We start from the raw sequence: 13,721 nt of genomic DNA, 5'->3' as shown, positions 1-13,721 counted from the left end.
GCACACACAGACGGATACTGTGGAATGTATGTTGGTCAATCTGTGGTTGAAAACACTAAGTTACGGTCTCTGCTGCTTCAAAGTTCAGTGGTTTAAAATGATCCCAAAACCATAATACCTAGCTTCCCTTTTTGTACCTGAAAACTTGTGGTGGTGGTGGTAGGGGGGTGAGGGAGGGGCAGGTAAGATGCCTCAAGTTAAAAGAACAAATAACAATGAACATAAAGTCAGTTATAAGTCTGGGCTCTGGCTGAGCCATCATTTTATATCATAATTAGTCCTTCCTCAGTCTCTCTTTGGAAAACATGCTAACAACAGTCCAATATATGGTTTCTTTCAGTTAGATCCATGTTGCCAAACAGATTAAAAACACATAATTGTTTTAGAGATGCACCCAGTCAAGGCCTGGTCTTGGAGGAACTGTGCCTCTGGTCCTTCTCCTGTAAGAAAAAAGGGAACTATTCAGCTCCTTTTACTTTTTTTTCAGTCTATTAGATGTGCTAGTCCAACATTTAACCGTGGACTCAGTTGGTGGCCAGTTTAGTTTTCTGTGCAGGCAGGCAGGCTTTGGAAAGACATGTCTCTTATTAGATTGGTCCACCGTTGATATGTTCTTCATCAGAATGTCCAAGATGTAAGAAAAAGAGGGGAACACAGACACCAAAGCACATTCTTGGAGCCACCGGAATGGAGGAAGACCCTGGTGTCTCCCACAGGGAGAGCCACCTGCTCGCTCTAGGCGTGGCTCAGACACAATCCTCAGCAGCTTGCTGGCAGCAGCCACACAAGTATGATTCGGCTGGTATGGTGAGAGGAGCCCCAGAGGCCCAGCGAAGGAGGGAGACAGGCAGGAGGACAGATGAAAGGGGCAGACGGGAGCGTGGAGGAAACATTAATTGGAAGAGGATTGGAGAGATTTTGGGACAGGAGTGGAAGACTTTTTTTTGTTCCCCTCTTCTCCGATGTGGAAACGACACAGTGCGAGGAGGAAGACAGGAGTTGACAGGACACAGAGACAGAAAGACAGACAGGCATCTTATCCTCCACCAGATCTGAAAGAGAAGTGAAATCGGAGATTGTTAACAGAACGAAGAACAAATACGGACCATAGCATTTGAAGATGTTTGAGAAATGGAAGTTGTTCTGCTTTACAATGTTAAAGGAAATGTTATGTAATTGGGGACAGGGATGAGGATGTTTTTTAGCAAGAATTGAAATAGAATGAAGCATTCAAGCAAAATGAGCAGTGGTTGGATGCATGATTAGCATGGTGCTCTGTGGAGATGAACTTCAGATGGTGGAGCAAGTTGACATGCTGAGGGAATATAGCATGGGATAAGATGGGATGGTTTGTGATCCTTCTCCACCGATTGCATATCACATGATCATGGTTCTACAAGGTTATACCTTCCTCTTCGAATGTTCCTGCATCCCGTGGGCACACATTGAGAGAAAAGACAGAATGTCAATACATATCAACAACAATAGAAACAATTAAAAATGACAAATTATGACTAACAAGCTACACTGCTTTTTTGAAGCATGGCATGAAGCTGATCATCTTACATTACTACTTGCATAAAATTTAAAAGGACACATAAGCAATAAAAGTATAAATGCACAAAGAATAGATAATTCATTAACAGTAAGAATTGTTAAAACTAGCATAATATGGCTTTAATATGAAATGTGGGCATACAATCTGAATCAATATTTGAATCATTTTCTTCCATGTTGGACTGGCTGTACTCAGTTGGGATTTTACCACAGACTTTAGAACAAAAACATGAATCAAACAATGACTCAGTCAGTAGTTCAATCCATTATTTATCCACAAATTCTCTCCAAAATCTTTGTTGCCAGATTATAGTGATGGCATCACATGCAGCAGGTCTACAGTAGTCATGTTACTGACCCTCTCAGCCAGAGAGTGTGACAAAGCACTACACCAGAAACTATTACACCCACCCTCTAAGCCAGAGATCTGACTAGGAAGAAAAAACTTCCTGCTTACAGCTCATGCACACATGCACAGACACTTACCTCTGGCCCTAAAAGGACTGACTACATGCTAGTTATTCAAATATTGCTTTTCATTTTTCATTAACAGGGCTTTCCATCAGCCACAGTTATCTTATGCATCTAACTGTGAGTAAGTATGAGCAGCCCTTTTAGGTCAGAGTATAAGGAGTGAACAATAGCAAGCATGCACAGGTGGAACAGTGCAGAAGAAGCACTTCAGTGAGCGCGTTTGGGGTTAGGATGCTGCCAACAGGATAATGCAGGCTAAAAGAGCACCAAAGGTAAACATATTTCAAAAAGGGTGTTTATGATAATCCACTGTAAACATTACACTGATTCATAAATCTCTAGACTTAAGGGAAGTGCTGCAGTGGTTCCTGGCAGATTAACATCCCGGTCTTGCCCTGTCATTATGATAAAAAAAATGGGGTTGTAGTAAAGGGAGGGGAAGTAAAGGTGCAGGATGGAGCTCAGGGTTGATCAATTCGTTCAAAGAAAACACAGTTTGCTGTTTTGTATTTTAACGGCATGAGTAGTTTGAGCATTAGCATGGTCGAGCTCAGACTCGACTCCCCATTTCCCTTCCCCGAGTTGCAAACGGGCATCTATTTCAAAGAGGTGAGAGTGGCAGGGGCGGGGGTTCCTTTAGGTAGAAGCAGACAGGTACACAAAGGCATGCCAGAACTCTTACTTAAATCCCCATCCTGTTCCCCCTAGGACTATAGCTGCCAGAAGAATAGCACCTGCGATGGACCCTATTATGATATTGGTGCCACTGGGACCTGCGCAGAGGAAGGAGTAGGGAGGAAGGGTGCGGAGGAGGAGGAGGGGCAGAAACAAAACAACACCACTAAAAAACACACTTCAGAGGACAGCATCAACACTGTACATCAACAACATCAACTAGAGAGAGAGTGAGAGAGAGGCAGATGGTAAGATACCTGCAGACAGAGAGAGAGAAAGATGGAGGGAAAGAGAAGGAAACCAGCACGTGGGTTGGAGGTGGGACAACGGGCGGGTGAGCGAGGGAGGTCAGGGAGACAACAGTTATAAAAAAAACAAAGGAGAGAGAGTTTTATTACTTTGTTCTCATTCCCCCTCTCCTGCTCTTTCAGCTGGACACCCTCTTGCTCAGGGTGGCTTTGGCTTTTTTGGCCCTATGAGAGCAGCTGCTCAATTGCTCTGTGTCATTGGCAGACTGCAAGAAAGTAAGGAAGACACTTGAAGATAACAGTGCCTGCAAGACATACAGTACACACACAAACACAGACAGACACACACTCACACACTCACATACACTAACATACTTTACATGCACATATGCTCTAATGGATAAACGTGTCTCAACACACACCCACACTCTTCCAACATTGAAACCAAGACTCAGCAGGAAGAAAAACACTGTGTGGTCTAAATATTGACGTTCTCACAAAAATCAGGTGAACTACTCTTTGTATTTAAGGACAATATCTTGTGCTCCGCTTCAGTACATAGAGAAGCTACAGTGATGATGGGTAGAGACTATGAGGGGGATATGAGAGGCAGACAGAAAAGAGAGACGTGGGCAGCTTGAGAGGTGCTATGGACCTTTCTTCTCTGGGCCCGTTGGGACTGTTGGCTCGGGGATGGGATCAAAGACACTGCAGTCCTTCCCTGTGTAGTCCCTGTCACAGATACACTTCACCTCGTTACTGCAGGTCTACAAGAGAGAAAGATAAAAACTTCAGTGCAACAGTCACTAAAAGAAAGAGACAAGCAGAGAAAGACGTGTAGCCAGTGAGCCTGGATTCTATAGACGTCAAAAGACGTCTATGAATTCAGGTTAAACCTTTGCTGAATTAGAATTATAAAGTCTTGAATAGCTTTTTACACATCTTGGTGAGATAAAGCCATTTTTCAACCAACAGTCTTTGTCCACTATTAGGTAGATCGGTACAATCTAATGTAATCCAACACAACTGGTCGTAGTTAGTAGGTCTTTCTAATATTCTGCCCCCTAATGTATATAAATGGGACGCACAAACTTCGAAATACCTCAATATAATATAATCCAGTACAATACCACCTTTAACTATGAGCTCAGTAATAAACATAACTGTATTTTCAGCGATGTCATCAAATATTGTGAGCTTTGTAAAGATATATATTGTGGCATGGTTGTTGTGTTGGATAACATTAGCTTCTACAGCTACTCATGTGTCTGAAAAACATTCTCTTTTTAATGTCTAGACGTCTTTTGACTTGCAAATCACAGAATCAATGCTTGCTGGGAACTTTTTCTTTTACCCCGTGGTCAGAACAGATGCGTCCAAAATTGGATCCCGAACAGGTGCTGAGGTTAAATGCCGCCACAGGGAGGCAGCGTCGCTCCAAACACATCATGTTGGGACCACAAGGAGTGCCATCCTCCACATAGCCCAGGTCTGAGCCGTCCTCCAGCAGAGCATGGCCACCTCTGAGTGAAGCATCCAAACATGTCAGACATGTCAGGGAAAGAACTTCATCATTTAGGGACACAATATTCTAGTTTTCACACCGTTAGTTGTAGCAGATCAGATGGATGGGACCCATTTACCTGCAGTCTAGGTACTTGTTCTGGTGGTAGAGGGTGAAGCTTGTCACCTCACCCTGCAGGTCTCCAAACTTTGGCTTCATTGTCACGTTGGCACAGAAGAGGAAGCCACATAAAACATCCCTACACAGGAGAAAGCGGAAAAAAACATTTATGGCCTATATACAGCACTAAATTATACAAATATTAATTAGTTAGTTTTGGTATTTTCATATTTGTTAAAAATGATAAAAAATAAAGCCAGCTTTATCTTCTAAATTCAGGAAAGCTTCAAATCTGAACAGTGCAATATCTGCACAAAATGCAGTTCAGGTACCATGTTTTTGCACAAAAAGCAGAATGGAGTGAACATGCTTTTATTCTTTCATGAGAAGCAAGGGGAATCAGGATGGTGTCACTCACGGCTTGTTGCATTGCAGCCAGCCCTGACCTTCAGGACCTGGACCACAGTTGCCTTTCTCTGTCCCTTCAGCGTTCAGCTTCTCATAACAAAACCTGTCTGCTGAATCTGAGGGGGTAAACAGAAATACAAATTCGACTGTTTTGAGAAGAATGACACTACAAAGTCACTACAAAACCAGCCACAAGTACATATATATACATTATACACAGTAATATGACTATATAACATTCCATTCCCAGGTGCAAGATGCATGTTTGCTATACTTACTATAACCCCAGAGTACCCTACACTGTCCATCACGAGTCCTGCATCGTCCACCGTAACAGCGGCCCTGAAGAAATGAGATAACAGCAATCAAGCATAGCTAAGAGTGAGCTGCAGATGAGAAAACATGCCACAAACCAGCCCTTACCTGACTGTTATCACATATGTAGCCATCTAGCTTGTGGACATTATGAGGGCACTGCAAAAGAAGAAAAGTACATGATGTTCTGGATACTTAATCTTGCAGTTAAGACGCAGTTTTTTTTATTACATTCGGTTCACTCTACCTGGCTGGAATCTCCGGTGCAGGTCTCTGGGATATCACAGTCATTCACAGCGTCTCGACATACCACACCTCTCCGCTCATACTAGGTCACAGGATGAAAACGAATCAAGTAAATTCTTGATAAGTCAGTAATCATACAGCTGATTTCCAATTCATGTCAACGCATCTTACTGAAAAGTCTGAAAATGTCAAGACACTTTTACTGCGTTTTACTGCGTTTTACTGCATTCAGTTTAACTTCTCACAGTTTTTATGATCTATATCATACTGGGGCACATCCCATGAGTTCTTTAACACTAAGATGAAGGTTGAAGAGATTTATCTCTTGACAAACACCTCACCTCTAGAACTAATTTCTCATTAGCAAGCATGATGAGAAAAATTGCAGAAACTGGATGTCTAATATGTTATTTGACCCAAAAAACTTTTATCGTAACTGGTAATATGTATATATTTTTTTCAAATTCCCTATTTTGCAAGCCTAATCATTAATGAGAAATCACAACAGACATACATGTTTTGGCATAGTACTCGTTCATTGTTAAATAACTTAATTATCTCATATAAAGATTATAAAACCATTTAGTTCATTTTTTTGACTCCTTTATATATAAGTGGACTCACCTTGCAGCTACTGCAGCAGAGTCCGTTACTGCACATGGCATCATGGGTAAGAGTGCACTTTTTACAGCAGGCTCCTCCACTACGAGCACACTCCTACAGCCACAGACATGAAAATGGTAAATGGTAAATGGACCTGGTCCAAATGGACCTGTACTTGATATGCGCCTTTCTAGTCTTCCGACACCTCAAAAGCGCTTTTAACATACGTGCCATCTTCACCCTCTTCACACACACATTCACTAAGCGATGGCAAAAGTCATCGAACAGCAAACTAATCATCCATAACATTCACACATCCGATGCCTGCCTGCACTCAGGAGCAATTTGGGGTCAGTATCTTGCTCAAGGATACTGACTTCGACACGTGGCAGGAGGAGCCGGGGATCGAACCAACAACCTTCTGATTGGGGGACGACCCGCTCTGCCTCTGAGCCACAGAGAAACAACCCTTCAGCTCTGTTCCAGCAAAACACCATACCCTCCAGTGCTCATAAAGAGACAGAAGGTGCTACCCATCTGCAGAAGGTTAAAGAGGTGGTTTTCATACATGATGTCCATCTGGGTACTCACCACCTGGGATCCACAGTCACACTCTTCCCCTGGCTCCACAAAACCATTCCCACATTCTGGAGGATCCAACAGCTGAGAGAGGCAGAGAGGGACATATATGAGCATATATAGTATAAGTGGGACACAGATGGACGAGAGATAAAATGTGTCAGTAATATAGGAGATCATTGGCTTGAAGTACACCGATTCGAAGATAGGAGTATTACTAAAATGAAGTAAACAGAAATATTCTATGGTTCTGTAAGTAAATATGTGCTGTGATAGAAATAAATCATTATATCATTTAATTTAATTTATCTATAAATAATGATGCTCAGGTGCAGCGCCTCTCAACACTTTCTACATCCCCACATGGCCCATACCTTGTTGGGCTTGTTGAAGAGGCAGCTCCCGCCCCCCTGGAGCAAGAACTGGATGTACTCATCAACACTGCAGCGAGAAAACTTTCTGGGCAGATAGTATCTGCGTTCACAAATACACACACAAAAAAATTCAAGACCAGGACATGACAAAAAAATAAAATAAAAAACAGCATAAAGCTTTTCTGCCAGTAAGGAATGCCAGATCCACCGTGGGTGTCTGAGCTATCACTTTGCAATCTTACAGAAATGTAACCATCTGTAGTAGGATTATACTCAAATGAATAACTGAAATCTGTATTAGGAGAGCCAAATCCAAATCAATGTTTAATTCTTACACGGTGGTTGGCACACTGGTGTCTGATGTTTCAACAAATTTGCTTAAAGCATCAAATACAAGCTGTGATTATCACCAGCTTGGCTCACTGAAGACTGAGTAAAAGTCAATGCATCCCTCTGATACAGGTGTTTAATTGTCTAATTGAGTGAAATGAACGGAACAAATCACAGCTTCGAGGGAGCGTGACAGGGAAACAGTTCTTCTGCCTGCTGTTAAATTGTGTCAACAAACACACATTTTACAGGTGTGTTGTGTTTTTTGTTGTTGTTCACTTTAGTCTGCTGCAATGTAGATCTTTACCCCGTGTCTTCCATGATGCAGCCCAGCCAGGCATCTGGGCACCTGCAGTCTCCTGTGAAGAAGACAAGGAGTTGGAATTGACTCAAATAAATAACAGTAAAAACTAATGTGATCAATATTTAGAGTCTTGAGAAAAAGATTCATGATTGACAAAGAATAAAAGACTTTTCATAGAACTGATACCTAGTGACAGAGGTATGGAGCTTATATGCACTGAGCTCTTGTCCTGGCATTGAATAATGGACCTGATGGCTCTTCAACATTAATCACTGAGCCCATTGTTCAGTGGCAGCAATGCTCTAACTACCACCCCCTCCTTTATGGACGCAGGTGACTAATCACCTAATGGAGAAGTCTAATTACAGAAGAGAACCGCTGGACAGGGATAACAACACCAAACACTCTCACCTCCCCCCACTGCTCCACCCGGCTATAAATCCCATTCCTCACCTATCATCCACTGCATCGAACCTTCCCACACTCATCTTGCTCTCTTGTTTTATAGATCTCTCGATCCTCACCACTGCATTATTAGGCTTTCATATTGTCTTTTACCTGCAGAGTTGCGTGCGTTGTTCCACCTCATGCCGATGTTCTGGCCAAGACTCTGGCACAAAGTGATGGCCATTGCACCAACATTCCCATACTGGAACAAATACAATACAAAACACAGAAAATCCACACAGGAGAGCTTTATTGTGAAACAGGTACAACAATGATAGAAAATCCTACAGTTTATTTGGGTTGCACCAAACAGGATGTACTTAAAACCAGAAAAAACTAGCCTGGCTCTGTCCCAAAGTAACAAAATCCTAATACAAAATTGTTTAAATTAATCCCTGTTGGTGCAACGGAATTCTAATTTTTTTTCCTCACCTCGTTGATACCTCCTCCCCTTGTGGGAGAGCACACTCCTCCTGTGTAGGCAGTCCCACTTCGGCTACTGTGAAATGTTCGCCCTCTGAGGTGCACAGGAAAGATACCATAATTTAAAGTAAAACCTCACTAGGATGCAAAAATCAAATCATTCTCTAGTTATTGGATTTATTTTTTTCCTCTTACGAGAAAAGATGGACGACGTCACTCTGCTCTTTGATGTTGTCCTTCCTGTATTTCATGAAGTTCTGCAGTGTTATCAATGGATCTTCCACTACTGGCATCATATTTTTAGAGGTCCAGGTCTCCATGGCAACCAGCACGATCCTCGTGTTCAGCTGTTCCTTGTAGATCTAGGGACCAAAAATGCCCATCAGTCTACTGCTTTGTTGGCTTGATACCTGTGTTGTGAACACTCTGTGGCATGAAGAACTGTGTGCTATCTGGGTTAAATCATTCCCAAAAGTGGAAATAAGCGCACACACACACTTCTTGGCAGGTGGCAGGGTGTGTATATGGAGAGTTTAGGAGTAGGAGGATTATAATCCTACAAACAAAGCTCTTACCGCATCTGCCATGTTGACCACTGCTTTGGCAAAGTTCTTGGTTTGGCTGCTAGAGCGACGCAGCTGTACAAACTGTGGAGACACAGAGATACACAGATGGTGTAAGAGATGGCTCACATTCACTCTCTCTCACGCACACGATTGTACTTTCATAGTTGTAAGGATCTTGAGACTAAGGCATAAATTCAAAGGAATGTTTCACTGATTTTATTTTCACAATTTACTTAGGGATTACTAAGGCAACTTTCTTCATTTTTGTTTAAATAGGATTACATGATATAAATTATGCAATGCACTTTATGCATCATTGATAAATCATACATCTCTCTCCTCAAATAAAAAGTTAAACAATGCTAGCCATTATTTAATCAATCTTAATCAGCATTCATCCACATACTCTTTACTTTCTGTAAAGCCTGTTTTTATAAACTCTTGTGTTGGTGTTAGTAGGTACAGCATCAACGTTTGATTGAACAGTAAAAGCTTTAATAACTTACTATATATGACACAACTGACATATAAAGTTCTTCAGTACAAAGATAATAAATGTTACAGAAAACCAGATTAAGAGTTTGACTACACATTAAAACCACTAAGGGCGTTGGTGTGATTATTCAGTGTATTCAGCAACTACTTACATTTTTTTTTTTAGAGATAGAGTACACATTTTCTCCCTTGCCAATTTGTCTGCATCTTAAGTAACATTATGCAACTTGTCTACTTTAAAATAACAGCTTCAGTCATTTGATGCAACACTTGAGTTGTAATAGGATGAATGGTGACTCTGTCATTCCCAGTATGCGCCCCCCTGCACCTGTTCATGCATGTAACTTTGTTGTCCGGGTCGGAACAAGTGCATGTTGCTTTACAGCAGCAGTCACACACCACCAACTTTGGTGAAACTGGATCATATTTTATGGGGAAAATGTTTTCTGGTTTCTAGTTCTGAACAGAAAGCTTTACTAGTTGCTAAATTAAGTTAATTGCTAAGCTAGTTATCAAGTGTACAGCTGTCCATATTTACAACAGTGTTATTGCTCTCAAAAACCGTGGGCACCAAATCGCAACAAATACCAAATTCGACATAACGTTGCCTTAACACCAGGATTAAAAACCACTGTGGTCTCTGGTTAAAATTGTCAAGCCTCATGCACCATCTGACTGTTGGATATGCTCTGAAGTTTGCTCTGTTGCACCTGTAACCACACCTAACAGTGACGTGAAAAGGTCCTAGAGTACACCTGTGCATCACTGTAGGTAGGTGAGAATTTAAACCAGTATAAAAAAACAACAAGATTTTCTGGGGTTGTTTTAATTTATCAGAGCTTCAATTGCTCAAAAAGGTTCCTTTAAACATTTTGAGTTAAAATTTTGAGATCATGTTTGACAAAGTGAAAGCATACCTTTTATTTAAACATTCTTTTTTTGTTGTTGCTTGGTCTGAAGAAAGGTGGGGTTAGTGGTTTTAAATAATGTGATTCTAATTCAATAAATCATTTATTTTAAATCTCTCCATATGGTACGCTTGGTTTCCATTCTGTGTGTGCGCTGAAAAAAATGTGGTGTTTGTACACAGCCCGGGCTCTGTAAATGGGAAACAAGCAAAGTGGATTGGACCAAGCCACACAACACCAACTTGTTATTCCAGCCATTCCAGCCAGGATCTGTGTGTCAGGTAAAATGTAATGACTTGCCCACACTGACATTCAGCTTACTTTCTAGCTTGCCAAGATGTGCTGTTGTTGTGATGTTAGCTATAGTAGCAGTATAGTAGCAAACTTGTCCTCTTCTATGTTGCATGTTAGCTGTGCAGCAGCAACTATAGCAATAGAAGCTATTGTGTTTGTGTGTGGCCAACTACATAACATTTCATTTGGTGAGGTTATGATGGCTGAAAGTATTTAGTGTAGCTCCTACATGTAGCTTGTTTTTAGTGTCAGTATAGTTATCATTTTCTAACTGGCCCCTCTCCCAGCACCCCAAATGTAGCCTTTAATTTCATGTGTTGGAGAAGCAAACATGAAAACAACCAGGTTAACACACACTGGGCTGGTAGATGGTTAACCACACAAACCATGCCAGTAGATCTAGCCTCTATAACTTTAATTTCTCTTGACAACAAAGACCACCAGCACAGACATCAGATATCCACACAGTTGGCAGCAAACTCACCATTTCGTTGTCGTTGACCACCATCAACTCAATATATTTAGTCTCAGTCTGGACAGAGGGCTTGCGAACAGATCTCTTGGATCGCCTCAACCCCCCAGACACCTGCTGCTCTCTCATTTGGTCAGGCCTGTCATCATCACCATCACCTCCTCTGCTTTCCCACTCACTGTCCTCTGTACAGTCTGGGCACATAAAGAAGCAGAGCTGCAGGCAGTTAGAGCACTTTATTTTGTACTGTAAGGTGCAGTTTAAACATTACTATCTCAATTTCAGTCAAACATTACAGTTCTCAATCAAAAAGGCTTTAATTATCACCCTGTCTGAACTAACAAAAAAATTACTTCCCATTCAATTATCCCATTTGAATTGTCCTCTCTCATCAGTGTGATTTTTTTTTTCTGATTCATTGAGAAATGAAAGATGAACATGAGAAAAAGTATGTATTCCCTGTGTGAGAGGTTTATTGGACAGTAACATTAGCAGTAACCAAAACAGTGGATAGGAAGTTGGGTCTAATTAACTAACTGAAGGCAATTTTAAAATAGAATAAATAAAGATAAGAATGTAAAAAAAGACTAAAAGGCAGTATTAGTCTGATGTGATATAACGGTGAGCTTATGCTTTAAATGCACTTATGTACCTGGGCAGTGGAAGGGAAGTTTGATATCGGGCATCCTGCGGATTAAGTGCGCACCACCATCCTATAATAGAATACACCCAGATGACATTAGACACATTAAGACCCCAAAACAACTGACAACTGACTCAATTAAATTCTCTATCATGTTAGTCAACAAAAAAAAAACGAAATATGTTATACTATCCACTGACTATTTACCTGATTGCTCCCATTATGAACAGGCTCAATCCCGTAAGAAAAGAAGCCATCAGAGAACATGCCGCTGAGACAAAAAGAGAAAGAAAAGTGAGATACAGAGTGGAAAGGGACAGAAAATTTAAAGATTAAGCTGGAATTATGTGTGCCTGATCAGCATGCACAGGTCACTGTGATTTTATAAATAAAGATTTACTGTAAGGCTCACCACAGGCCATGGCAGGTGGAGAGAGCTGCCCAGGACTCTGGTAAACCTCTTAACCTTCCCTGATAGTAGCAGTGCTCTCCTCCCTGTGGACACAATGCACCACTGTTTCATGATACATCCTCCACTGACACACTTCAGGCTTCAGGTATGGTGGTAGGTCAACTATGAGGAAAAAACGTCTCACAACCTCGGCATATGCGACTCCCCTCTCCCTCTTTCCCCACGATTGCATTTATGGCACAGTTTGTGACTTACTTGTGTCCTATGCTCTACTTCACCCTACAATGGTTCACTGACAATAGAGCTGGAGGTAGGCCTTTGATAAGGATCTCTTGAATATATCCACACTCATGTTGCCCACACAGTTAGAGAATTTAACATGGAACGACTGTACAGCACACAGGCTGCACCTTTTTAGGTGAGTAAAAAAAGGAATTGTGCTCTGTTCTTTCCTGCCCTTATAACAACCTTGACTACCACAACAGAGCCCTAGCTTTCATCTGCAGTTAACACTCCCTCAAAAGGGGGCGCAGTGCTTCACAAGGTCACAGTGGTGGAGATGAACCACCACGAAGGTGAGAAAAGTGAGAAACACTGGTTCACCTGGATCAAATTGAGTTCAACAGGGTGTATCAGCCTTGCCACAACAGCTCAGGCAAACAAAGCGCGGTGAATGGAAATAAAAGTGCTTTGACGACAGAGATCAGTCTGGTGACGTGCTGCTCTGAATGCATCACACCTGCCATGTCCAACAGCAGCACCAGAGACATCACATGAGGCCTCCATCCAGCTGAGCGACAATCTGGCCTGACTACAGGTCACCATCCCTTGCCCTGCAGGCCTCCTTTCCCTCATCACTCTGGGAACAAACTGATTTTCTATGAACACACATACACCTCTAAATACACACCCAAAATTACTCCTCCCCAATACCAAAGCTCATCTTGCCTTTGTATTAACTGGCATTTTACTCCTCATATTCCCTCCTCCTCCTCTTCCATCGGCTCTGCTTTTCCCTCCCTCTTGGTCTTCTTTCATTCTCGTCGCTGCCAAGAACTTAATGACACTGCTGAGCTAACTCGTTGCTATGGAAACAGGCTTGCGATTGGTCGGGAGGACTGAGGGAGAGTTTGGAACGATTGTGGGTGGGGACACGGAGTTCAGGCTGGGTGGGTGGGTTGGTGCTGGGGGGGGCAATGAGTGGCACATTTGTACAGACAAAAAAACATTAGCCATCCCTTCTGGCTAGTAGAATGCAGTGACATTCCTCTGGTCTGTCAGGACAAACACACATCACATTAGATGTCAAGGCTCTCATCCATTT

The 13,721-nt window shown here is 41.9% G+C and overlaps 1 protein-coding gene across 1 annotated transcript; it reads right to left on the bottom strand.

Annotated features, from left to right (window-relative positions):
* Positions 1-854: 854 nt before the first annotated feature.
* On the bottom strand, positions 855-12,475 carry LOC118323744 (disintegrin and metalloproteinase domain-containing protein 11-like). Its single transcript, XM_035655805.1, has 22 exons — positions 12,398-12,475; positions 12,193-12,256; positions 11,995-12,055; positions 11,355-11,536; positions 9,183-9,254; positions 8,803-8,969; positions 8,617-8,701; positions 8,296-8,386; positions 7,741-7,792; positions 7,104-7,203; positions 6,742-6,813; positions 6,172-6,264; positions 5,549-5,629; positions 5,410-5,460; positions 5,265-5,328; positions 4,997-5,102; positions 4,598-4,717; positions 4,309-4,477; positions 3,610-3,721; positions 2,714-2,804; positions 1,408-1,425; positions 855-1,052 (listed from the first exon to the last, which is right to left on the bottom strand). Exons 2-22 carry the CDS (start codon positions 12,250-12,252, stop codon positions 1,037-1,039), a joined length of 1,863 nt encoding a protein of 620 aa, XP_035511698.1. The 5' UTR covers positions 12,253-12,256; positions 12,398-12,475; the 3' UTR covers positions 855-1,036.
* Positions 12,476-13,721: the final 1,246 nt, after the last annotated feature.

This window comes from Morone saxatilis, unplaced genomic scaffold (assembly GCF_004916995.1).
Source record: "Morone saxatilis isolate NCDOM2014 unplaced genomic scaffold, NCSU_SB_2.0 Contig14, whole genome shotgun sequence".
NCBI lineage: Eukaryota > Metazoa > Chordata > Actinopteri > Moronidae > Morone > Morone saxatilis.
The sequence above is the reverse complement of the archived record's forward strand: the minus strand, read 5'-3'. Positions and strand labels throughout refer to the sequence as shown.

What these genes read in the sequence shown, in the direction of transcription:
- LOC118323744 (XM_035655805.1), bottom strand. Translation starts at nt 12,252, where the DNA reads ATGTTCTCTGATGGCTTCTTTTCTTACGGGATTGAGCCTGTTCATAAT. An exon ending in ACTTCCCTTCCACTGCCCAG is followed by an intron (nt 11,537 to 11,994) that starts GTACATAAGTGC and finishes TTATGTGCCCAG; the next exon opens with ACTGTACAGAGGACAGTGAG. An exon ending in TAGGGTACTCTGGGGTTATA is followed by an intron (nt 5,103 to 5,264) that starts GTAAGTATAGCA and finishes TTACCCCCTCAG; the next exon opens with ATTCAGCAGACAGGTTTTGT.